Here is a 27,021-nt window from a genome sequence, read left to right on the forward strand (position 1 = left end):
CCGGTACTGTTCAGTGATATATTTTTAGTCCTTTGTTTACAATCCCCGTGTCTCCGATGCGTTGCTATTATTATTGTTGTTATTGAACTAGCATTTCGGCCCTAAAATTAAAATTTTTAATTCTGTTTGATGCGCATCAGGTGATAATTTTGTCTGCAGGGACTTCGATTTACAGCGAAACAAAAAATGCAGTAAGTCATATTCTACAATTACAATAACTATGGTACTTTCCTATTTAACTGATGGTAATTCTGTTCAATATACGCGTGTATGTGTCCACGTACGCCACGGTGGTCTAGCGGTTAGGACGCTGGCCTTGTGATCCTGGGGGTCTCGGGTTCGATTCCCGGCGGTGCCCGAATTTATAACTTGTATTGGGCAAGCAAGGCCGTGGTCTAGGCAACACGGAGTATTCCTCCGGGGGCTTCCCCGGTTTCTCCGTGGCATCCCAACAATTACTCCATTCACACAGAGAAGAAGGCAATGGCAAACCACTTCTGGATCATCTGCCAAGAACGTATATGAACAGGTCCCAGTCCGAGAAAAGGATGGAAGGATCCTGTTCATATGGACCTGTCGCCAGACAGAACACTAAATAAATAATAAATGTGTCCACGTATTTTCCTTTCTGGTCCTATACTCAAAATTTTGACTTCTGTCGTTGGAATCATTGTCGTCATCAAAAGGATAAATTTTCCCCTGATTTTACTACGTTGTGTTTGTTTGTTTGAGTGTTTTTTTTGTATGTTCCACGTCTCCCCCCACCCCTAACTCGTGCTCACTTCTCAAGTGGCCTTTGGGCTGTTAAGTCAGCGCACACATAAATAAAGAATTGAATTTCACGCCGTGTTGCATTGTGTATGCCCATGAATTAGGTTACAGTGTTGTCCCTGCATCTCAGTGCAAGTGGCGTCTTGAAAATACATTTGAAATTGTTGAAGTACTACTCTTAAGATCGTCCTAAGTTGTTCGCTCTGCCCAGAATGGACGTCTTTTGTAATCCTACGCTGGAATGTTTACCGGAGATGCAAATGATTAAGATGAGCTTCCAGTTCCATCGGTAACTATCAGTATCAAATTCCACCTGCTCCGTATTCCGATGAACGGGTCTTTGTATTTTCGATACTACTACTGCTTTAATCGCTACATTTCGTTCCGTTGGCATAAACGTATAAGATTAAATATTGATGTTTTTCTATCCCGAAGTGTGATATTTGATTTCTTATGTTGTCTTTTTAAATTCTTAGCTTCGTGGTACAGAAAATTAAATATCTTGACTTGTCTCGCCTGGCTTTCGTATATGTACGTACCGTTTACAGCCACGGTGGTCTAGCGGTTAGAACGCTGGCCTCGGGTTCGATTCCCGGCGGTGCCCGAATTTATAACTTGTGTTGGGCAAGGCCGTGGTCTAGGCAACACGGAGTTTTCCTCCGGGGGCTTCCCCGGTTTCTCCGTGGCATCCCAACAATTACTCCATTCACACACAGAAGAAGGCAATGGCAAACCACTTCTGGATCATCTGCCAAGAACGTATATGAACAGGTCCCAGTCCGAGAAAAGGATGGAAGGATCCTGTTCATATGGACCTGTCCGCAGACAGAACACTAAATAAAATAAATACGTACCTTTATTCCTTTCCACGTGTGGACTTTCAGGTAGAAATCAACATTAAGGAGGAGCATTCTTTAGGCTTTATAAGCATTTGATGAGGAGAGAGGACAGACACAAACATAACAAAGGCTGTCGATGTAGGTATTGTGTGGGCTGCATTCCTTGTTCCATGCGTATTTATGACGAAACACAGGCAAAGGTTTCAGACCGGACACCCCGTGTATTGCATCACAATTGTATACGACGTCAACACTGACTGCCCAAGCGACTGCGTTAAGACAGAAGGTCACACCGATTTGCGAAGCCACTTTCTGCCCAGTTTGTTACTTGCTACGTTTAAGAGTGTGGCTGTAACTAATTGTTTACGGGGCCTGAATATTATTCTAGTTTTAGAGAACATCCGTTAGTCGTATATCAACAGCGGGCATTTCGTTATGTCGACTTGTCGTGGTCTCAAGTTAACTCTAAATATAACAAATAGACCGGACGTTTAGGACACTTGCCACTCAACTTTCTCCCTCCAGTCTTAATCGATATGGCAGAAATTACAGACGAATGCTAATACTAATACGCCTAGTAGCAGTGTGTTACACAATTTGTGATTTTCACCAAATGTCACAAGTGCCATTAGATAAAGGAGCATACGATGGTTGTGGTACGTACAATGAGTAGAAGGGGCGAGACATGCATACAAAATGTTGGTACGAAAACCAGAACGAAAGAGACTACATGATAGAACTAGGCTTAGATTAGTTGATAATAACATTTTTTTATGACGATGTGGACTGGATTTACCTGACTCTGGGATAGAAACCATTTGGCAGTCTCTTGTGAACACTTGAAGACCTTCGTGAGCCAGTCATCTTCGGACAGTTGATGTGTGAAGGTATTCAATTACTTCAAGCTTTAATTAGACTCGTGTCCTCATGTCCCTTCGCCTTCTATCATGTTTGTTACTTACACTTCTCAAGGAGTCTTGCTTCTGGAGTTAATTAACAATAATTTTACGTAAAAATAAAGTGAAATTACGACGTTCCTATCGTCTGCAGGTAAGACGAATTCTTCTGAGCACTCTCGATGACGAGGTTGAAGGGGGGGGGGGGGGGCTGAGCATCTGGCTGTAACTGGGGGCCGTGTCTCGACACTGATCACGGACCGTGAAGACTCGATATTTTGAAGCAATACGGGCAGGGGAGTGAGGCGTAGTCAGACAACAAGGTGGAGAAGTTTAGTATCTGGGCCTGACCCCCGGTTCCCTTCCATTTCCGGTGCCTGATGGGAAAACAATGGCTTCTGTTCTTTTCCGTTCTGGCTAGTCGTTTCACTCTCCTTCGTCTTCCGTCTCTTTCCTTCTGATTGCTACAGCTACTTCATGTTTGTTTTCTCGTCCTCCTTGAGGCTTCATAGATTCCTGTGGGCAAGACCGGCTTAGGCCAGTTGCCTTTCATATCTCTCTCTCTCTCTCTCTCTCTCTCTCTCAGTGCAGGTTGTGACGTCGTGTAGACTCGTGGGTATATACCAGCGTTTCGTAAACGCTTCTCTTCATCTTGGAGACAGTTTGTTTCTCTGGGACGCTGGCATCTACCTGCGAGTCTACACGGCGTCGCAACCCTTCTTCGAGTCTACACGGCGCCGCTCCTCAGAGGAATAACGACGTCGTCCCTCCCACCGTGGGAACCCCAAATTTCACGTTTAACCGTGGCCAGTTTTATGGCGTTTTAAAAAATTACATCGAACTCCATGTAGGAGATTTCTCCTTGAGAAGCCAATAGTCGCTTAGCTCGTCAAATTCTTCACATTTTATGGAACCTGAATGTATATTAGCGTGTTTACAAGAGCCCACCACGGGTGTATACCCTGAGCCAGATGAATTCAGTTTATTCTATTTCCTTTAGATTAATTTTAATATTATCTTCCCATTTGCGCCGGTCTTCCGAGTGGTATTTTCCCTTAGAGCTTCGCAAGCTTAATTTTGTGGGCATGTTTCATGTGCCTTATGCGCCCTGTATGTTCTGCCCGTCTTACATTTCTTGTGTTGATCATCTAAATAATATTTTTGAAGAGCTCGGTTTTAAGTTCCTTTTGTGACTTATCTAGTCTCCTGTCAGTTTGTGCATCTTATGACCACTTAGGATAATTGATATTTTATTAATCTACGTCGATTAAGTAATGAAGGTAGCTGTCAGCTTAAATGACCCTTCATCAGGATTATTTTTATTTTTATCGAGCTAAGGGCTCGGGTTTCATGCTTTAAACGCCGACGAGATCATACGAGCATTATTCTATGATGTGTGATCGATAGTTATGTAGGTCTTAAGGTTTGGTTTCAACTTTCCGAATAAAATTAAGATACGCTAATAATAAGTTGAAACTCGCCGACATCTAATGCTTCTAATTATCTATCAGCTTCGGAGAGAAATATCATTGTAAATAATTGTATAATGGAAATTTCTTGGTGGACGAGACAAAATATACAGCGTGACGGCTAAGAGTATCCAAGGGCGACTGTAGTAGCACAGGCGAACAAACAGGCGAGCAAGCCTGCTTTAATTGCGTTAATCAGCGTTCAGCCAGTAGTTCTCCACCCGTGTAAGGACGCTCCAGAGCTCTGCAGAATGCAACTACAGCTGCAGGCCAAGGTAAGAGATGTACACTGCAGCACGCGATATGACCTCACCATAAAGGCAAACGATTAACATAACACCATGGCGACAGGATTCCACACATAATCAGACGAAGTCGCTTCGACCGTCTGTACCCCTGCCTACAGTATCTGATGTTTTGAAACCCGGATTGATGCTAACTATATTATTAAAATGATACATAAAACATATTAGGTATCCGGTACGCAGTTGTGTGTAAGATTTGAGGTTTTCACAGCAGTGAGTATGAAGATTTCTGTCTTCTGGGTTGTTGCGCTGTGTAGTCTGGTCGATGTTAAACAATGTTTCAGAGGTCATACTGCCTCCGTCATCAGGGCGATGAGTATGAAGATTTCTGTCTTCTGGGTTGTTGCGCCGTGTAGTATGGTCGATTTTAACCAACGTTTCAGAGGTCATACTGCCTCCGTCATCAGGGCGATGAAGATTTCTGTCTCCTGGGTTGTTGCGCCGTGTAGTATGGTCGATGTTTACCAACGTTTCAGAGGTCATACTGCCACCATCATCAGGGCGATGAAGATTTCTGTCTTCTGGGTTGTTGCGCTGTGTAGTCTGTTCGATGTTTACCAACGTTTCAGAGGTCATACTGCCTCCGTCATCAGGGCGATGAAGATTTCTGTCTTCTGGGTTGTTGCGCTGTGTAGTCTGGTCGATGTTAACCAACGTTTCAGAGGTCATACTGCCTCCGTCATCAGGGCGATGAAGATTTCTGTATGCAGTTGTTTGTCAAAATCTGTGCACTTATTGCATTAGGATGTGGGGGGTACAAGTGGACGAACAGAGAGATAAAAGGTTGCTACGAATAACTGTGAAGTTCCGTTACTAAATATACTGTTTACCGGTGTTTATATAACCGAGCATTGTAAACAAACACGATTCAATAGATTATGCAAGCATACTTGTTTCCGGTTTATCATGATTACTATGCATGTAGTAGGCTACTTTACACATAAACAAAATTATTTTCTTCGCCTTCATTGACTGCCTGGGAACAATAAGAGTTCAAGGATTGGACCTTGTGGTAATCAGTGTTAACCGTATTTTCCCAGCCAACACTAAGAAAAACTGAAAATATAAAATCTTTGCCGGCTACTTGATTATTCCCTCATGTCCAGCGTAACATCGCTGACAACACCTGGCTGGCTGGCTGGAAGTGGCTAATGATGCACTTTTATCTGATAGATTCTGCCGTGATCCAGTGTATACAGTATGTAAGGCAAAAGTTATTTTTTATTTTTAAGGTTTTAGCTGGGCTAATTCTGCCCCATTCACTGTGCATGCTTTTCATCATGAGCGGTTTGGGGGGAGAAATTAACGTGAATAGCCAATGTGGCTTGTTACACTTTTCCTATACTCCCGTGAAATATTTACTATCTTGAAAAAGTTTCAAATAAAAGTCGTAGTTTCTTAATTAGATACGTATTTTGTGTTATTCATAAATATTTATATCAATAGCCGTTCCTGAGAAAGCTGGTAAAACCCAGAAGACAGCAGTATTCAGATCTCAAATACCAAATTTCATCCAACCGCGATCAGTAGTTATTTTTTTCAAACTCGGAAAATTAATAAAACAAACGAACTTTCTACTTGATTAATACTCTTTTATCCGTATGTTTGTATGGAACATTTTATTTGTTTTTTAATAACAAAATAAATATTTGAAATTGATTTAGGTGCTGGAATAAGGTAACAGTTAGAGTATAATTGCCGGGTATGGCTGTATTCTTGATTTATGTACGAGCTTTTGTACTGTTTATTTTATGGAATTGCAACATTGTATGAAGGAACTGTGCAAAGCAACAGGTAGGCTCTGTGTCCTTATAAGGAGCTCGATTTACGTGTATCTGTTCTCATCAGCTGAATGCTATTGTTTAATCCCCGTTTTTATCAGAAATTAATATAGTGGGCCCAAGATTATTTGTTTTGCTCTAAAATGAATTATGTTCTCTCAGTGTTATAAATCTACTAAGAATTTAGCAGAATTTAGCATTCATTACGATTAGTTGGAACGATTCAGAAATAATAAGGAATGCCACGTGTCCTTGACAGGATGACTTCGTGTGATTACGTCACAGCACAACATTTCCAGCCTGCCTATACCAAGTAGGAAAGCATCAATTCTGTTTTCGGTCATGAAGTTTTTCATGTCGATCGATTTTTTTTTAATTCAGTGGGACAACCGTCAACTCTGAAGATGGAAACTGTGTTTGCGAGAATAATTTTCGTGGGGTTTTACCCACATTCCAGTCTTGCTAGCGAATGCAGTTGCTGAAGTAGAACGACATTGCACTCAACGAATGTTTTCTCCCTTAGAGGTAGGTTTCAGGACTCTAAGCCACTCCACGTCACAGGGAACCAGCACAATTTCCTGACCAACACACAAACATTTTCCATGCTTGAACGTCTGAAAAGGACAAGAACTGAGTTTGGTTTTACTCTAAACTACGACACGGCCAGGCCAGGGGAAACTGTTATTTGAGTCGGTCGATTCTACACGTGGCAGGGAGTTAAAGGAATTTTATCTAATGTGACAGGAGCACTGCCCTTTAATCACCAAACTTGACGTGTCATATTATTAATGCCGTTTGTATAAACTCGTTTAGTTTTGTAAGAAACAACATTAGTGATTTTGTTATTTAGTAACAAACACGGGCCTGTCCTTTCTAATCCACATCTAGAAGTATAAATCTTCGAAATTAGTTTTGCACCTCTTCGTATTAGATGTTTTATATAATTATATTATGTTGTTATGTTGTCACAGATATTCAGGCGAGGAAGGGACATTGAATCCACGAATCTCCCTTTAATACGACTATAATTTCGATCGAAAACATCTTCCGATGTAAAGCGAAACGTTTCATTTAAACAGTTTTGGAATTTTTATGGTTTACAGTTCTTTGTATACTCCGCCTTCTGTGTAATTGTATGGTGAACCTAATTTTGTTTCAATGCAGACGATGGACAAAGTTAAAAAAATATCGCTTTTCAAACGTTTCCTTCTGGACTCACACAGAAACCTTCTTCCCTTCGAACTCTCCTCCTAGCTCGTCCGTTATTTGGCTATCGTGATAACCTCCGTGTAAGGTAAGAGAAGTGAGAACAAACGATGAATTGGAAGGGTGACGGGGAACAAGTTTGTTTTATTTATAAGTAAGAAGACAGAACAAAGTCACTGAAATTCAGTCCCAGTCTTGATCCAGAGTCCTTCAGAACACAAATAAGTTGTGTTTTCATGAACCAGATAACTTAGAAATGGATTAACCGGAAGGCATTTACCCGGAATTTAGAAAGATGTATGTCTTCTGGGTTAAATCAACGTGTAGTCTGGCAGAAGTTTAACACGGTTTCATAGGTTCTTGCTGCCTCCATCATCGCCCTGATGATGGAATCAGCAAACACCTCTGAAACGTTGGTTAAGTTCTACCAGTCTCACGGGAAAAATATTAATTGAATTTTAACTTGTAAATCAGCTACGAATCATTCAGAATCCTTTTCGTTTGGGAGACCAGTAGGTTCGTGGAATAGGTTATCCAGCTCGCCTTGCCATTGCTGCTGGTGGTTATGGACGTGGAGCGTCTGATGGTCATAGTCGAAACCACACTCCAGAGAGAGAGAGAGAGATGGCTATTTCACAGGTCATTAGCGACTGGCTAAGTGCGGAGTAGCGGGTGCCCAAATCATCGTCATGTAAGAGAAGGGCGACTTTAGTTGCCATAAAACTCAGGCGCAGATGTGGTTCTTATTGTTATTATTTCTTCCATTACCGACACCATGGTCGTCCAGATCATTAAGTTCACTTGTGTCCAGAATTGGGCATCACATTATGAACTTATTATGGAAGGAATGTTTTAACCGTGGTTCGGTTCATGTTAGGAGCGTTAGGATTTTTCTTTACCCTATCAGCCAGTCCCTGTTTAGCTTTTGAGTCTCAATTCACCTCTTTTACAGGGCGTACAGAGGACTTTCCGTCCTGATATTAAACCGGAATTAGTTCTCTTGTTTCGTCTGCCATAAAGTTTCAAGTTTTCTTTATGAACACAAACACTTGTCGAAACGACTAGTCAGGTCTCAGTTTTTGAAGATATCCAGCTGAGACAGAGAGAGGGCGAAATGATCGCATAATTTTTTGACGTAAATACGTCTATACGGAAGGGTCATTCGGTAAAACAGCGTTAGGAAAATGTGTAAGATCCATACCAACAATGTGTAAATATGGACCGACAATGGTCAGCTCTTATATGACCTCCTGCGTGCATAACAATGCAAGAAAAAATGATTCGAATTTCTAACACACGCCTGCAACAATATTGGCTGAGCATGCCGTAAGGCTCTTTTCTAATTTATTATGCATGCTGTATAATTGCCTGAATAAACCGTATTGCAATCCACTCCTTTACCTAAGAAACTAATTGTTATGTCATCTGTTTATTCGGCATTGTTATGTCATATTTACTGCCGTCAACAATCCGCTTTCGTTACTGTGCAAAGAGTTCTGCTGTGAATCTCTTGTAGAAGAAGTGCGTCGTAGAGTAGATAATATTGTGCTGTTAAAAACGTTTTAGAATATCACAAGTACTTATCTTATATAAGAATTATTAAGAAATCTGTGATCCTCCATTTTAGTTTTGATTAAATTGGTCATTGACGGTGGACGTCGTGGTCTCTTACAATTGAAGAAAGTTTGAGGCAAGGGATTCCTATTTATTATTATTGTTAATCACATTTAATGTTTTCATCTGCATTTGTGAACTCGTGTAAGAGAATTAGGCTTCTCTTCTTTTGACGTAAATACGTCTATACGGAAGGGTCATTCGGCAAACACAGCGTTAGTTACGAAGATGTGTAAGATCCAACGCCGAGTCACCTTTACACTTTCATTCCTCAGGATTGGTAAGAGTAAGGGTAATGTAACCCATATGTAAAGTGATCAGTAAATAAGGACCTTTAAGAATCTGTAATGTATTTTATTTATTACGTCGATATGTGATTTGAAGATGGAGGCGGTAAGTTTCTACGAAACAAGTATCCATACGGCGTCACAAGCCAGAAGATCACGGATGCCATCTGCATCGCCTTAAGAATGTGGGATTCCTACGCTGTGGTGTGTTTTCACTTTCAAATTTGAAATTTTTTTAAATCAACCTATTTGTAAACGCAAACGTTGAGTTTATAATTATGTCTGGGGTGCTGATAATGAACGAACTACATCAGAGTCCCCATTATCTGACATTCCATTTTATCCGACGTGCCGTGTCGGAACGCTCCGTTTTATCAACATTCAACTCGGCACGTAGCGGAAGGAATCACATCCACCCTCCACGTTCCTACCTTTTGTTTTCTCAGCTGCTTTAGGTGTCGGAATTTACTAATAGCTCATAAAGTAATGATTTTTTCTTCGTTAACATGTCAAGCGAAAATAGAAAGAAACGTGGTTGTTTCCATGGAACAAAAAATAGATCCTTACAAAGAGGCGAAGGTATGAGTGAATAATGGTTCTCAAGGTCTCTGCTCCACATTTAGTTAATCAGTGGTGAGTCAGTAGGCTATACCATTTCATAGAGATTGTCATTTAAGGCATTAATTATTTCTTAGCTTAATTAACCGCGTGTTTTATAGTGTCGAGTGGAAGAACGTTCATATTACATCGAGAAGGACGTATACTTAAATCGACCGTTGCCTGTTTTAAGGACTAAAGTACTTTTCTGTAGTGACTGAGGGAAATAACGAAAATACTGCCAGGACAGCAAGCTTCCGGGCTGAGAATTGAACCCAGGACGTCCCAAACACATGACAGGACCTGATATTATGAATTTAAACAGATTATTTTCGGTGTTTATGAAGCCAAGAGAACTTTCTTTCTTGTTTGGAGTCAGTGTAACTTGGTTTCACTGTCGAACGTAAATGATGTGGCAAAGGAAATGTAACAAAGGAGTGTGCAGTGGTTACTTTGGACATGTTTAACTTGCAGCAAGCTAAGACATTTATCGCAGGTTCCCTGGGCAATGTAACGGAACTGGGGCAGGACGAGGCGGCAGGAACTTTTTCCTTCACTGACATTTAGCATTCCACAACGTCTAAGTTCTGTTTGGCTGATGTGAGCTCAGGTTGTCTTTCCTTGCGTTTCACGATAAAATGTTAACACATAAATCTGTTTCTTTAGGTTCGCACCACGTCTCGTTTCTTTGACTTTCAGAGAAGTTAGAATAGATCCTGCAGGAAGCGCTGAGACACTGTAGTTTTACATTTCCGGTCTTCACGCATTTTTATGTTCGTCTTCGGGGCTGTAACGCCGTGTAGATTTATACGTAGATATGAATATTTCAGAGGAACATGCCGCTTCCATCTTGTAAGATTATGAAGTTTTCACAGCGGTGAGTATGAAGATTTCTGTCTTCTGGGTTGTTGCGCTGTGTAGTCTGGTCGATGTTAACAAACGTTTCAGAGGTCATACTGCCTCCATCATCAGGGTGATGAGTATGAAGATTTCTGTCTTCTGGGTTGTTGCACTGTGTAGACTGGTCGATGTTTACCAACGTTTCGGAGGTCATACTGCCTACGTCATTAGGGCGATGAGTATGAAGATTTCTGTCTTCTGGGTTGTTGCGCTGTGTAGTCTGGTCGATGTTAACAAACGTTTCAGAGGTCATACTGCCTCCATCATCAGGGTGATGAGTATGAAGATTTCTGTCTTCTGGGTTGTTGCACTGTGTAGACTGGTCGATGTTTACCAACGTTTCGGAGGTCATACTGCCTTCGTCATAAGTATGACCTCTGAAACGTTGGTAAACATCGACCACACTACACAGCGCAACAACCCAGAAGACAGAAATCTTCATACTCATCACCCTGATGATGGAGGCAGTATGACCTCTGAAACGTTTGTTAACATCGACCAGACTACACAGCGCAACAACCCAGAAGACAGAAATCTTCATACTAAGAATCGCCCTGATGACGGAGGCAGTATGACCTCTGAAACGTTGGTTAACATCGACCAGACTACACAGCGCAACAACCCAGGAGACAGAAATCTTCTTACTCTGATGACGGAGGCAGTATGACCTCTGAAACGTTGGTAAACATCGACCAGACTACACAGCGCAACAACCCATAAGACAGAAATCTTCATACTCATCGCCCTGACGACGGAGGCAGTAAGACCTCTGAAACGTTGGTAAACATCTACCAGACTACACAGCGCAACAACCCAGAAGACAGAAATCTTCATACTCATCGCCCTGATGACGGAGGCAGTATGACCTCTGAAACTTTGGTTAACATCGACCAGACTACACAGCGCAACAACCCAGAAGACGAACGTCGACATCTTCACCACCACGAGAACCTCAAATGTCATCCACAGTGTTTGATTGACGATGCATTCAACCATAAAGGAAACTTGTTAAAATCTGTTCTGACGACCTTAAAATCGCGAGTGTAGTGTGAAGCGAGGTCACGAAAAGCATTGCAGCGTGTCGATGAGCCACGAGCCAAGAACACTGCAGCGAGGTGGATGAAGGCCCTCCTGCATGTGTCACCTTGGCCCAGTTTATACGATTTCACTCACTGCATAACGTGAGCGCCTCGTAAGAAAGCAAACGCCTTCATGGCATCGTGTACAGGAGCATCCTACATTATCTATGCTCGTATCTGAACAACAGTGACTTCCGAAATCATATTCTCGGGACGAAGACTGTCTTTTGGGTTGTTGCCCCGTGTAGTACAGATCAAAGAAATCGCCAGACTTCGTATTACGTAACGTAGATTATGTTAATTTCATCTTGGCGATAGTTCGACTGCAGCCTTGCTTTCATTTGTGTAGTTACCATTAACACAGGCGACAAATACTAGAAATCTGTAGTCCCAGGACAGCACGAAATAACATCTAAATGTCGATACCTCAAGCAATATTCGAACCTCAGACATCGAGGCCAACGGGATTAAAACTTCAGTACATTCTCTATACAAACGATAATCGGTCGAAGCGTGAAGCTTACAACTCACTTTCATCTATTGCAGACGTTAAGAATGAGTGGAGCTTTACATCTGTGTCTCATGCGTCGTTATGGCTTGGTGGATATTCCCCCTTGCACTTTTTTGAAACAAATATCGTATTTACCCCACTCACACTTTTTTTAAAAAAATAATTTACCCATAAACCCGGGTGCGAGGCTTACACAAGTATGAGTCACTACGTACCCAAATGTATCTCTGTACCCGCTGCTTGCCTTTTAAAAGCGGTGTTGACCATTTCCTGTTTCAGTTATTATTTGAAAAATGGGCACGAATGATATGAGAATAAGGTGTTTCGCTGCGAGGGAAAAATTGGAGGTAATTCGAGTAGCTGAGGAAATCGGAAATCGGCCTGCCGGTAGAAAGTTCGATGTCAGTGAGACGTGTATAAGAGACTGGAGGAAGAAGAAGGACCTTCTACTGCAGATTACAAGTAATCGAAGAGTCTTCAGAGAATCCAAACCGAAGTTTGAGGTAACGGAAAAGGAGCTGGCGAGCTTAATTTTCGGGAAGCAGCAGTTCGGATACGCTGCATCGACGGAAACTGCTAGGACCAAGCACGCAACAAATTTTAAGGCAAGTCCAGGGTGGTTGGTGAGGTGTTTTGCCCGTAATAATTTACTTAATCGAAAAATGGGGTGCTTGGCTTACAGGAATGATTTCTTTCCAGGCCTTCAGTTTAGAAATATTGATGAAAGGGAATTCAGTAGGCCTACTTTTCTTCGTCGTGTGTTGCCGTGGTGATATCGCGTTAAATTTCGTCTGTGGTAGTGAATACGATTGTGCAATAAAGTGAAGTGGAACGAGCGTTGAAAAACATCACCTGTTGAACGCCTCGCTATCAATTTCCCTGTAACCGAGCGAAGAAGGCAGGAGGGGAGGAAGGAAGGCGTGATATTGCCGAGAATATTTACGATTTACATAAGCTCTGCTCCCTGTGGCAGTGGGTTAACTGTCGGAGGTTGCAAATCACCCTATATTATAAGTCGTAAGTGGCGTAGCTTCCATCGCAGATTTATTACCGACAAAAACCGAGGACGTTTATGAGTTAATCTAACAAGATTTTATTAAACAAAAGACGTTTTGTGGATTACGTTATGCAGAGGTGCATTTCCAAAGACAGCAGTTAGCGCGCGCGGAATACAGAGGTCGTAAATTTACCACCCACAATTTAGTGAACGGGTTGGATCAGCGGTAAGACGCCTGACTCTTATTTGAGATGCAGCGTCGTTTGAATTGCAGTGTACAAACGACTTTCCTGAATGAACATTTTCCGGAGCGTTACGAACCACATCGAATAAAAAGGAATGCACATTTTTATGAGCGAAACGTTGAGCTTACTCATTATTTGAGATTTCAGGTTCTCACAGCTGCGAATATGTAGATGGATGTCTTCTGGGTGTGCCGTGTAGTTTGTTAGAAGTTAATCGACGTTTCAGAGGTTCTTACCGCTTCGATTATGAGGGCGATCGCCCTGCAGATACGTCTGAAACGTCGGTGAAAACTACCTGACTGCCATTGTCTTGGCCAATATGCTTGGGCTTCGTATTAGAAAAATACTGACATGCTGGAAAACCTTATAAGGCGTTCCTCGAAATGATATCATAGTCGGGAGAGTCTATGAAGTCCCACATCGTTTTCATTCTCGTGAAGCTCATCCTACCTACAATGGCGAACCCTTTCACACAGGAAGGGCAAGGAGGCACAACATGGCGCAAGGCGTGCCTGTAAGTTGAAGTGCCACCCATGGAGATGCCTCATTGCTTACGTCATGTTTTTGGACAGTCGCGATGCTTTATTGTGGTTCTTATGAAGACATTTTACAGAGAAGTGGCCGCGCCTTCACGAATTTCGATTCGTTCTTTCCTTATATAGGAACTCAGGCCTCTTTTTTTTGTACGGAAATAGTATTTCCTAAACAGAGATTTTACAAACTCGTTGCAATTCCATAGTCTTGTAATCGTGACCGAATGACAACTTCATACGCTTCGTTCATGGAAACAGCTGCACGTTACATTTTCCTGGACGCAGAGAGGAATTACGATATCAGCTGCCAGCAACTACGTATGCAGATCCTTTATCCAGGAAAATCGTCTTAAAAATTAACTCTATTGAGTAGAGTCTATCTTGAGAAGCTGATAGCCACGAAATTTCTAACCTTTCATGGATCCCAAATGTTTATTACCGTAGTGGCTTGTTCCCTGTAGGCTTTCCAATTAATGTTATCTCATTTCTCCCATGCTCGCTACGTTAATATTTCATCTTATCCTCGTCTCTGTGTTTACACTCATAATACTTGATCTGGCGAAGAGCACAGACAATGAAGCTCCTAATTATTAATTTTTCTCTGTCCTTTTACATATTTCCTCTTAACCCCTTATTATTCCCCTCGGCGTCCTTTTTTTTAACACCCGTAAGTCTTTGTTTTTACGCGATCGATGATAGAGATTTGCACAGTTTAAAAAAGGAGAGGGAGGTATATTGTTCGCCCTGGAAGTTTTTTTATTACTGTAAGTTCTTAGTCGCGTTTTCAGTACTACTTAGTTGTGTTTAAGTCACAGTTTATTAATAAGCAGACGTTCCATTTATCTTTCGGACTGTACTGCCTTACCTGTTATTTGTATTTGTTGTTACAGAATGGCCCAAAACATACCTACCAAGTTTAAATTCAATTTACCTCAAAAATTGTGAGTATTTTTGAAGGAACTTTACTGACACACTGTATTGCTCAAGCCATTTGTTTATAACTTATTTTCGATAGACTTTGTAGGTAACCCCCCCCCCCCCCAAAAAAAAAAAAAAAAAAAATTGCGGCCCACTGTACCGAGTATTGGACATTTATCACTAAAGAGAACATTCTGAGGTCAGAAGAGGGACCCAGGCAAAGTTCGGCGTCGAAGTTTTAACCGGACAGGCACGTGATTGCAAACCTCGTCAAGAAATTTCGAAAGACAGGATCAGGCCTGTAGTCACACTATTGAATGAGATTGCAAAAGGTGTTCCGTGTTTAGGGCATGCGCATTGAACACGTCGTAATATAAATGGCCTAAGATGCTGATTTGAATGAGATTTCTATGTCTTATCGTGCGGGTGAAATAAAGCATTAAACTTGATAGTTTTATTTTGGGTCACTCTGTGTATTTGCATCCTCTGTTATAAATATCTAGTAACCTTGAAGAATCACTACTGTGGCTATATTTAAAACGGTATTTTTCTGTTTCATTTTAGGACAGCGTATCGACACCAGAGCCTGACGTTACAGATGACGACCATTTCCCAGGTAAGATGTTGTTAACCGAGTAATAATACACAACTTTCGTCATTGGCCAGTGGAAGGTCACTAAATTCTGATTGGAGTTTGGTTTGTTGGAGGGACACAGTGTAGACAATTTGCTCACGAGCCCTAGGATCCGGCACAGCTCTGAAATAATCTCTAGTTTGAAGATGGCTGTCTTCTGGGTTGTGTGGTGTGGTAGAAGTTTACCATCGTTTCAGAGGTGCTTGCTGCCTCCATCATCAGGGCGATGAGTAACTCTTGGAGATACAAATTTCTTCCCGCGTAAAGTTTTATATATGAATGGGCAATGCTGCAAATTAAACATTTCCTTATTGTCTTCTTTCACTGGTTGGCGAAGATAAATACTTTTCTTTTATGAGCTTGTCTCTTAGGTGACAGATGAAAGAAAAACAAAGAATTCCTCTGAGATTCGAAATCTTGTCACTGTACCAGGATTTACCTCATCTGCTGTCTTGCTTTGCGCAACAGCGTTCGCTGTGTAAAGAGCAAGGTCAGGGCAAATTTAATGAGCTGCAAGAGAGAATTCTCACATCTTGACTTTCAAAACAAGCAGTTACAAGTTTTCTTCTTATTTGAGCAAAAATTATTCCCTTGGAGAATACAGTAGTATTGAACGAGCTTTGCTTTATAGAAATGTCGTCATCAAAACAGCATAGAGTCTCCACGTTAACGAAACAGACGTGTCTTATTCATGACAGGAAACTCTGCTGTAGTTCTGTCTTACTTACGAAATACATAGTTTATAGTTTAAATGCGTCATATTTGTGTTTTAAAATTCAAATATATAATATAATTCAAGTCTATACACAAACTTTAAATTGTTGATGTTAAAATTTAAAATAACGATGAATAGCGCAAAATACAAATATTAATTTTAAATTTTAACATCAACAATTTAAAGTTTGTGTATAGACTTGAATTATATTATATATTTGGACATAGTTTATGTTTATTTATTTATTTATTATGTGGAATAAATCGGACGTGGTCTAATTTGAGGTGCTATCCCGCAATTCGTCTGGAGTAATTGAGGAAAACCACGAAGACGTCGGCCAAAATAGTCGATGCGAGTGACGATACTTGAACTCGGGTCCTCCCAGATACGAAACTGGAATGCTAACCACTCGGTCGTGACGTTAGGCTATTTTGCCCATTTATTTTATGTACAAAGGCTGTACCAACGCACTGAACACGGATCAAGATACAGCGATGTTGCGATGTTGCTTGTTATTCAGTCATCGGAGCCACGAGTGTAAGCGAACCGATGCTGACAATGTAGCTAATGTCTTGAAGCCCATACAGCGAGATTTGATACGTTCCCGGATTACAGACGCCGTGAATGCGTGTATCCTAACAGAAACACGAAGGAATTACATTACAGCGATCACGCTCAGTGCAGTCGAGTGAAAATGATACTTTGGATTGTCTGAACGGAAGCAGAATGACCCGATACCTCCTTGGCAGGTCGTCGAAGTTGGGGGGGGGGGGGGGGGGGTCGGTCCATACTGGAACTGCACTATAACAATGCCGCCTGACCGTGCAGTGTAAGTGAGCAACAGACTTCTTGAACAGCCAACCGGAAGTTGAGTAGCCTGACAGGTTGGCCAAGCATCAGATCAGACAAGTCGAGGAGACAGACAGGTCTGGACCGTGCGAGCGAGTCTGAGGACACAATTCACCTGGCAACATGAATAATGGATAAGCATATCGCAGGATGCTTCCACAAGTTGAGTTTGAACAGACTGACTCTATTTGGTAGGGTTCACACAGAACCAGGTAGCAGTAAGCGATAGGCGATATCATATCGCCTGTGCATTTCAAAGGGATCAAATTGCTAGTTTGTGAAAATGTCGGGGAAATCACTACATACACTCACGTGCTATAGTTTGAACAAATTTAATATTTAGTTGTTTTTCAGTTACGTATCCGCTATGATGCGCTTGCACACATGATCGTTCATTGGATAATGCAACAAGCCACTACAAACAACACCTCTCTTTAGCGATAGGTAATATGGCAGAGAAGTTGCTTTCGAAACATATCGCCTGTCATCGAGCGATAATTTCAAAAGCGATATCCCTGTCATTGCAGTGTGAAAGCTTGACTTTGTAATGTACTGTTACTAGTTGGAACTTGAAAGCTTCCGGATAATCAAATGTCCGTATCTTTTTTTCTGAGAGGAATCTCGTGCGTTATGCTTACCCTCAGAATTTCATGGAGATTTAATAGCCAGTTTTATGCACCGTATTCTTTCATCTGGAGGACGCATCACGCGCTCCAGAACTGTTCTGAACTTGCTGGAAAATACAAACTTCGCACCGATACTTCCGGGAACCGATCCCCGACCGTCAAGTACGGAGACCAAGGAGCGAATCGTATCCTTAACACCTAGGAAAAGAAATTATTGGGTCTAAAATTTGGGTGATGGGAGTTAGTACCTTGTACAACACGCAGGGACGCTAGTTCCCTGGGGTGGCTGTCAAGTCTGTCATGGCCCTGGAATTGAAAAGAAAAACATTCATAAAGGGCGCTGAGGTGTCCTTAACGTGGGACGTTAACTCATCACTTACAACCTTATCTCAGTTACATGGTCATTCGTCTTCATTAGTCATGGGTCAGATGACCCACCTAGTCTCAAGAGCTCAGAATTATATCGGTTAAAATGTGGGTCATAAACGAGGCTTTATGGATCTGAGCAGCACCTCGGCGTTTTGAGGATGTTCATAGGAATAACCCACACTCGACGAAGTACGGGACTTCGGACTGAACGACGGGACGTCCACGAAGACCGGTGACTCCAGCGTACACCAAGTTCCGTACCCAGTTGATAATCATCTGCATTCAGTTCAGTAAATAAATTTTAAGTTTTTGATTTTTTTTTTTTATTCCAACTGCTCCTCCGAGAGATGAAACTTACAGCCTCTCTCCTGTTAGGAATTTTGCAGTGGTTTTAAGTTCCAAGTCAAATTTAAAGCCCTTGAACGCGAAAAGAAAATTTGGAAGTCATCTGCGCTACTGACATTCGGATATTATGTGTGACGAAGTAAACTTTGAAGGGAGAAGGGTTGAAGGTCCGACGGAGTTTTTTTTCTCCCTTGAGGGGGTGGAGGAAGCCTTTTAGCGCCGACGGCGGGCGCCGCTCTGGTCGGGTAGTGACGCTGAGAAGGGGACGGAGTTGCGTGGGTCGGTGGGGAGGTGTACAAATGGTACCACGTGGAGTGGGCGTATTGGAGGTCCGGATAGCTGCTTCTTGTGTCGTTGGAACCCTCCTGATATACTGGAAAATAATTTAACGACGCTGTCTCTGCTGTAGAGGTTTTCGGTATTTAATGACGTGGGAGGGTGATCACGCGGTGGAATTATGGGCTCAAATACGTAGTTCCTGTTTGTTTGGCTTTCTAGTTATTTAACGACGTTGCATCAGTTACCGAAGTAAGAAGGCAGGGTGATATATGATGGGCTAGAAATGACTGGGGAGGTGTGGAACACATTTCTTAATTGGTCGTGTCGTATATAATTATGCACGTGCGAGTAAGGGTCTGGCGTTGCAGTAGGCTGATCCACCACACAGGGTGTCAGACTTTTTTTTTTTTTTAAAGATTCACTGCCTCAGAATGCTTCAGGCGGAAGACGGAATTAGGACGTTTTCGGCTATCAGTGACCGGATTCTGCTACTCCCAAGTGCTCCTAAGTTGCAGTTGTAAAAATCGCGAGGTTTTGAAGATCGCCCTGCATGAACATAGAATGAGGTGTAATGCGAATTGGGAGAAAATGATCGCATAGATGAGCCGTAGTCTCTTGTAGGCCGTGATCGTGTGACGGGCTTGTGTTAGTTGCCATGATTTTGTGAACGGACTGTAAGTAGAAACAGTAAAACCGATCCTTTTTTTCGTAACGAGATGTAGTAGAAACGGACGAAAGAAATGAAGATGGGGAAAAAAAGGGAAAGGAAAATGTAAGGAGAAGAGAGGTGGAGGATGGAGGAGGCTGGTGGAAAAATTAATTACCGGAGTTGGCGGTAGAGGGTGGTACGGGGGATGGGTCCGTAGACAGGCGAAAAAGAAGGGTAGACGAAGAAACCCAAGCAAAGAGGGCGAGGTGCCGTGGTGGTGGGTACGACTCCATCTAGTTTCGGGTGGGGGTGGGGGTTGGCAGGCGAAAGAGCGAATAAAGAAGGGGCGAAGCGGAAGAGAAGACATTTTATACACTCGTAATCTAACATACAATATTGCTCATGTAGGGTGACCTCAGTCTGGAACAAAATGTGTTGCGTGCAAAATTATTTCTCATCATGAAACCGCGGCTTCTGCATTATTCAGCGCGTATGCGCCAATGTATACTTTGGCTCGTTTTGTTTTAAAGGTGTTTCAGTTTGTAATGATCTGCTCATATTTAACGATAATTCGTTTCCTGTTGGATCAGTCACGAATTCATCACTTCTAGTTCCGTTTTATATTGGGCACGAAGAGACCATTTTTAGTTTAGGTCCTGTATTATATTCATTATCTGAATATGTTTGGAGATGGTCTCGTATTAGGGCCTAATATTTACTTTGTCACCATCTGTTCTTTTTAAATGACTTAAAACCTTATAAATTCCTACATTCTGAAGGCTATACCCCCCCCCCCCCCCCCACTTTCACTCGAAGACGAATATATATCACGATCGAATTTTTCCAAATCATTCCCATATATAGATTATTTCTCGCGTGGTGAGATTTCATTGTGGCGAATTTGAAGATGTCTTCCGGGATGTTGCGCCGTGTAATCTGGTAGAAATTGACCGACATTTCAGATGTGGTTACTGACTCAGGGTGATGATGGAGGCAGCAAGCACCTCTGAAACGTCGGTAAATTTCTACCAGATTACACGACGCAACAACTTTGAAGGCAGTCATCTCACGTCTAGCATCTCATTCGACACTTAATGCCTGATTCTTGAATAATACTTACATGGACCACATCAATATTGCTAATGTAATGTTTAGCTCATATGTGAGGTCACATGTAAGGTGCTCCTTAGCAGAACTCTGATCTAGAACATGGTGACAGGCTGCAGAGACGCAGGCGTGGGTGGGTGGTGGGAGTTTGGAGTAAGATTGAAGACGCCTTTCTCCTGTGTAAGGTAGGGTAACATCGAGCTAGAGGTTCTGGATGGAGAGATAAGATGGAGTGGTGAGAGAGATGGATGCTGACCTGGGGAGTGCAAAAAGGTCCACTGCTGGTAGAAATCGGGCGAAGTAGAATATTGTGAGCTACAACGATAATGATGATGATTATTATGGTGGTGGTACGTAGCAAAGAAAGAAAGGCTCGTATACCCATTATCCTGCAAAGAAAGGTAACAAATGAAAGTCAGTTTCCACAATGGGGGAGGGTACGAGGTTTTGACAACTTTATTTTTATTTCCCCGTCTTCAATGAAGTGTTACAGAAATATTTGTATCGCACGTAATTGCAAAGACGTGGTTACTTGTGATGTAACTAGTAAGGATTATGCACTCGTAGAAGACGATCATATTTCGAAGTAGGGTAGGACGTGTAGCTTAATAGTTTTGGGGTGTTGGCTCTGTTTTTGTCTATAGATTTTGTATTCAGTGAATGATAACTTTTGATACTCTTATTAATGTCGTAAAACAAACGGGCGGACGAACAAGACCTCCAGCACAAACAACTTCATGGGACAGAGTCCTTCTTGGGAAGCTAAAATAGCACGCTCAGCTAATCGAGAAATTCCTCGCCTTTTATCCGGTATAAACCTGGATGGATAATAGCTCTACAGTTTTCAAGATATGGATCCGATGCTTGGTTAATTCGAGAACCACAGGAGTTGTGGGAAAAAGTGTACTAGGAATAAAATTTATTTCATTTTAGTTTTGCAGATTTCGTTCGGAACATTTTTCGCTCAAGTGATTATTTATCGAGTTTCGCTGAAGATCCGAGCAGAAACACGCGTAGATTTTAACAGAAGTTGTAATATCTGCTCGAATTTTAGTGTGACTCCCCGATATAAAATTTCACTAAAATCCTTCACGCTGTTCTGTAGTTGTTACATGTGGGTGGACGGACAGACGGGCAAGGCGAAGCTAAAAAGCGGCTTATGAAATGTATTAAGGGTTTTAACTTTCTGTACTTTCCGATACGACTTGTGTTGTAAAGACGTTTGAAGAAATAAAATGATTTTTTTTATAATTCTCTTGTGTTGGTATGCTTGCATGTCAGGGAACTCATTTAGAATGCTTTCGGATTGTAGTGCATCATTTCTGGCGCTGAATTAGTCTGGGACGAGTCGTGACTAGGTGATTCGGCCGTGATCTTGCTGGGTCACGTGTTCCGATGATTAGGATCGCCATACACTTGCACTCTGACCTTCAAGATAGACACTTCCGCGTCTGTAATGTTTATTTCCGTATGCTTCTGTTTTCTTCGGGCTGATTTAACTGCATTATTGCGAAACATCCTTAGAATGAGATGTTGGTGCATCGCATTGAAGATGGGTGTTAAATATCGTAATCGAACAAGCTGTTTTGACCTGTGATTCCTGAGATAAACATCACTCCACCGAATATACAGCAGGGATTATTCGTCTCTCGAAGACGGCTGTCGTCTGGGTTGTTGAGCCGTGCAGTCTGGTAGATGTCCACCAACGTTTCAGAGGTCCGCCCTAATGATGGAGGAAGGAAGCACCTCTGAAACTACCAGACAACACGGCTCAACAACCCAGAAGACAACCATCTTCAGACTTACCGTCGTGAAAACCTCAAATCCTGTAAATTTTGTCTTTGTCTTTGAGGATGGTATTATGTCATTTCTTTGTTTTATATTTTGTCCTCTGTTTTGAAAACCCCGAACACATTAAATCCTTGAAAGTCGCTATGTCTTGAAGGCCGAGTCTTCCATCGTCTTTAGGCAGAAGGGGAGGTGCAGCTCCTTTTCTGTTCGATTTGGTCCATGGAATGGGAATATTTCGGTGTTAAGCGAAGTGAAGTCTTTTATGTTAACATTTAATGTAAGACTTGAGGTTCTCACAGCGGTGAGTATGAAGATTTCTGTCTTCTGGGTTGTTGCGCTGTGTAGTCTGGTCGATGTTAACCAACGTTTCAGAGGTCATACTGCCTCCGCCATCAGAGTATGAAGATTTCTGTCTTCTGGGTTATTGCGCTGTGTAGTCTGGTCGATGTTAACCAACGTTTCAGAGGTCATACTGCCTTCATCGCCCTGATGACGGAGGCAGTATGACCTCTGAAACGTTGGTTAACATCGACCAGACTACACAGCGCAACAACCCAGAAGACAGAAATCTTCATCGCCCTGATGACGGAGGCAGTATGACCTCTGAAACGTTGGTTAACATCGACCAGACTACACAGCGCAACAACCCAGAAGACAGAAATCTTCATACTCTGATGGCGGAGGCAGTATGACCTCTGAAACGTTGGTTAACATCGACCAGACTACACAGCGCAATAACCCAGAAGACAGAAATCTTCTTAACATTTATTATTCGCTAGATATTAAACTGTAGATGTTGTTACTCATTATGTCGTGGATTATAGAGTGACACATTTATTTCAATTAGGGTGAACATGATAGTATGATATTTACATCTGTACCCCAGTTCTAGCGATCGTCAGGATAAATCCCTTCATAATTTTGGATCGTTTATGAGCCTACCTTTTCATTTCCCGTTCTTTTTAAGACTCGCTTATTACAAAGCATTTTACGCGCTGCACTGAAGTGTTAATAGTTCAGAGATTAGTCTGGAATATCACTTCTTGTCTCTCTTATCGTCTTCATTATCCACACAATCTTCATTAAATTAACAGTTTTTGTTGGTTTCATCACATCAGTACGTAATTCTCCTCGCTTCGGTTCAGATTTCCTCGCAGTAGCGAGTGTACTCGTCTTTATTTGAGACGAGAGACAGGAGGGTGGAGGGTGGTTGGTCTTAAGAGGGTGCGCACTAGAGTAGGAGGAACGCGGGTTCGAAAGAGACAGCTACAGAGAAAAGAGCTAAAACACGAGGTGAAGTTTTATAGAAGAGTGGAATTGGGTTGCTATGGAGACGAACCAAACATACACCCAGGGGCACGACGAAGGACGGCGAGAAAATATTAAGAAGAAAATAAGAAGGCAGACTCTAAAACTGCCGAAGCAGTGGGCAAGGTGAAGTTTCGTGTTGAGTACGGGAAATTCAGAAATACGCGCCGCAGCAGTAACAAAGGACGTCGTGGACGTGTTGTGATTTTGGCACGTGGTGCCCACAAATGGGTTGTAGAGCCAAGAAACAACAACAACAACTATAACCTCAAGAATGTCGTGTTTCCTATCCCATAACACGGCCACGTGGACACGAAGTGTTTGCATACCATACCCACTGTTGTCACATTTTGTTTACAGTTCTATAGCTCATTCTTGAGGCTTTATAGTTTGCTGAGCACACAGCACATTCTAGACTCACTGCAAGATTCTGTATTTTATATAAACAGGCATTGTCTCCAAGCCCTACAGAACATTTTTGTTACAGTGTTAGGTTACGACTTTGCTCTGTTTCCTTTTCTGGTGTGGGCAGTATAATTATTACCGCTGTATGAATCACACTGTATCACTTTCTTTCTAGAATTTCGCTACGTCATTTATCCCACCTGTTGAGAAGCGTCAACTTGATTATATTCTGCTTCGATAATCGATTTTCCCCCCCAATTATTTTGGGGCATTCTGACATCTAGCGGTTGCGTTAAGAAGTAGGTGAATCGTTCCTACTGCGATCCTGCTGTAGTAGTATTACGAATGTGGCGCCAGATTGCAGTACTAATAAATAACAAGAATAATAAGTGAATCAGACGCCCAAAGGGGGCGTTATTGTTAGTATTATTAGTGGAATAATTTGTAACAATTTTCATGAGCGTATAAAATTAATATGTAACATGCAGTCTGTGCACTCGAATATTTTTCTAAAGTAAAATAATTTTCTTAAAATAAAGATTTCAACATCTGCAAATTTTATTTGCAGCATTTGTCTAATGTCGTGCTTTGTTAAATAGTTTCTCCGTAGACATTCTCCATACACGTCATAATTTTTAAGAATATTCTATTTTAATGACCAAACTCTTTAGGCTTGTCACTGGTACCTGAAATGTTGTTAATCTGTTTCATTTTTGTATGAACTTGTATGCGTTATGAAGATGGCTGTCTTCTGGGTTGTAGTGCCGTGTAATCTTGTAGAAGTTTGCCGACGTTTCAGAGGTCATTGCTGCCTCCATAATCAGGACAGCTCAGAAGAGAGTCATCTTTTGAGTCATTTAATCGTGAAGAAAAAAAAAAACGAATTGGAATGTAGATTTTGAAAAGTTGGTCACGTTGCCCGTATTTAGTCACTGTAAGGACTCGTTCGGTTCGAAGTGTAGAATTGCTAGTTTTATTGAGGGGCCTTGAATAAGGATCTTATGTCTCCCCCTTTCCTGTTCTGTTCTGGTGTTTCTCTGAGTAAATAGACCGCTCGTGTACGGGAAACTTCACAGTGTTTTCATTAGAAGCGTTTTTTTCCCTCCCCTTTTTCAGCCAGGGACATTATATACCAACACGACGTTAAAGGTCACTTGAGGCAAAAGAAATCTGAAGATAAATATCGAGAACCCGTGATCTGTGTTTATTAAATCAAGGCAGGTGGTTGGATACTAGCGGTGTTTTCAGTTTAGACTTCAGCGCTGTACGTGACACTTTTGTCAAATAAGAGCATGTTTAAAGAAAGAAGTGGCTGTTCGGGGGGGGGGGGGGGGGGGGGGGGCATAACGTGGCTGAGGAAAATCATGACCGTTTGCTTTTGATAATTCGATTTATAGTTTTTCTATCTTCACAGAAACTTGAAGATAACAGAATCTCTTCTCTACTTCATTTAACTGAAATATGTATAAACAAGGTGTATATAAGTAGTTATTTGGATTGAATTTAAAACTTCTAATTTATTGAAATTTGGACATTTAGGGCCACACGTCGTGTGCAATTCGAGAAATGAGTCTGACTGTGTACAACATCGGAGAGAGCGAGAGATTGGCATGTCAGATTCTACTGAATACGAAAATGTGATCTGAACCCTAAATTCTTGATGGCTCAAAGAGTTCTTCTCCGTTGCAATCCGCATTTCAGTACCGTGGAAGTTGGCGCCGTATTCCAGTTGTGGCAGGTTCGAATCTCTGTCGGAACAGTTACTACCCTGACTGATTTTCCGTGGTTTCTCTCAGTATCTCCATACGAACCCTGGGATAATGTATAATGTCTTCAAATAGGCAACGGTCACCTCCTACCTACGAAGACAGCGAGTAATAAGACAACTGTCTTATAGGATGTTGCTTCGTGAAGTCGCGCTGATGATGGAGGCACTAAGTACATGTGAAACATCCGTGAACATTTGACAAACTACACAGCGCATTCTACAAGACAGTCGTCTTCAACCTGCGAGCCGACCATGAATCGCGTTCCTCACTACATCTCGCCGGTTCATTTTATTGGAAAACGAATTGCATATCGTACCGCGCTGTGTTGATTTAGTGCGTATGTGTATTTGCCGTGCGAACAAAAAGGGGCCACGAATTAATTACCTGTTGGAATGATTTGCAACCCGTATCTCCCCTCAGGGCAACAAAACAAACCTCAAATTATCGGAAACACAAATCGATATATAAATCGCACATCATTTCCAGGCGCAATTAATTATCCGAGATGTATATCAGCAAACATGACATCATTAGAACAATTCTTTTCATCGTCATTTTGAAATTGGAGCATATTAGGACCGTACCCATTGAACCCCTGCCCCGATTAATTAGGGAAAGGCATTCTTCGAAACGGTAACATAGCATATTATTAATTTAACATCTGTTACGTGTAACGCGAATGACGTAACTGTACTTTAAAATTCCAAAATTTCTCATCGTTTGCCATCCACATTTTAGTAGATGTGGTTGATTGTGTTTCGTTTGTGTTCATTTTGAATTTCCGTATCGTATAAACAGGAATTCTGGACACCAACCTCTGTAAATACGAACTTTTCAGAAATATTACGTACTTTTTCCTTTTGAATAGGAGAAGCGAGATTTGTTAATTAATACAAATTAACAACTAACAGTATCATACATATATTTATTCTACAAGTCTATACACAAACCATTTTAATATATATCATAGAGTCTATGAACTGACATTCACCTGATCAGACCTGACAAGACGAGGACACACGACACATCAAACTCCTGAAATAATGAACAAATAACATAATACGCCACATAATATGCAAAAGAATCAGAAGATTAAAGGAACATCCACAACTACAACCTACAATCTACAATTAGTGAAAAGCGTGCATTAAAAAATATAGAATAGTTTTAAAAAATAAAAACCTGAAGATGATGCTGAGACATCGAAACATGTTGTAATATATAGCG

At 41.7% G+C, this 27,021-nt stretch overlaps 1 protein-coding gene across 2 annotated transcripts in view; it reads left to right on the top strand.

Annotated features, from left to right (window-relative positions):
• Positions 1–27,021, top strand: part of LOC110829151 (nucleolar protein 4) — a 260,141-nt gene that overhangs the window by 223,176 nt on the left and 9,944 nt on the right. For both annotated transcript variants that reach the window (XM_087342916.1, XM_087342917.1), the window contains one exon: positions 15,513–15,564. In XM_087342916.1, coding sequence (XP_087199042.1) covers positions 15,513–15,564 — 52 coding nt within the window. The remainder of the gene's footprint in view (positions 1–15,512; positions 15,565–27,021) is intronic.

Source organism: Zootermopsis nevadensis, unplaced genomic scaffold (assembly GCF_977971745.1).
Source record: "Zootermopsis nevadensis isolate Lab colony 2312 unplaced genomic scaffold, Znev_1.0 Znev_ptg000004l, whole genome shotgun sequence".
NCBI lineage: Eukaryota > Metazoa > Arthropoda > Insecta > Blattodea > Termopsidae > Zootermopsis > Zootermopsis nevadensis.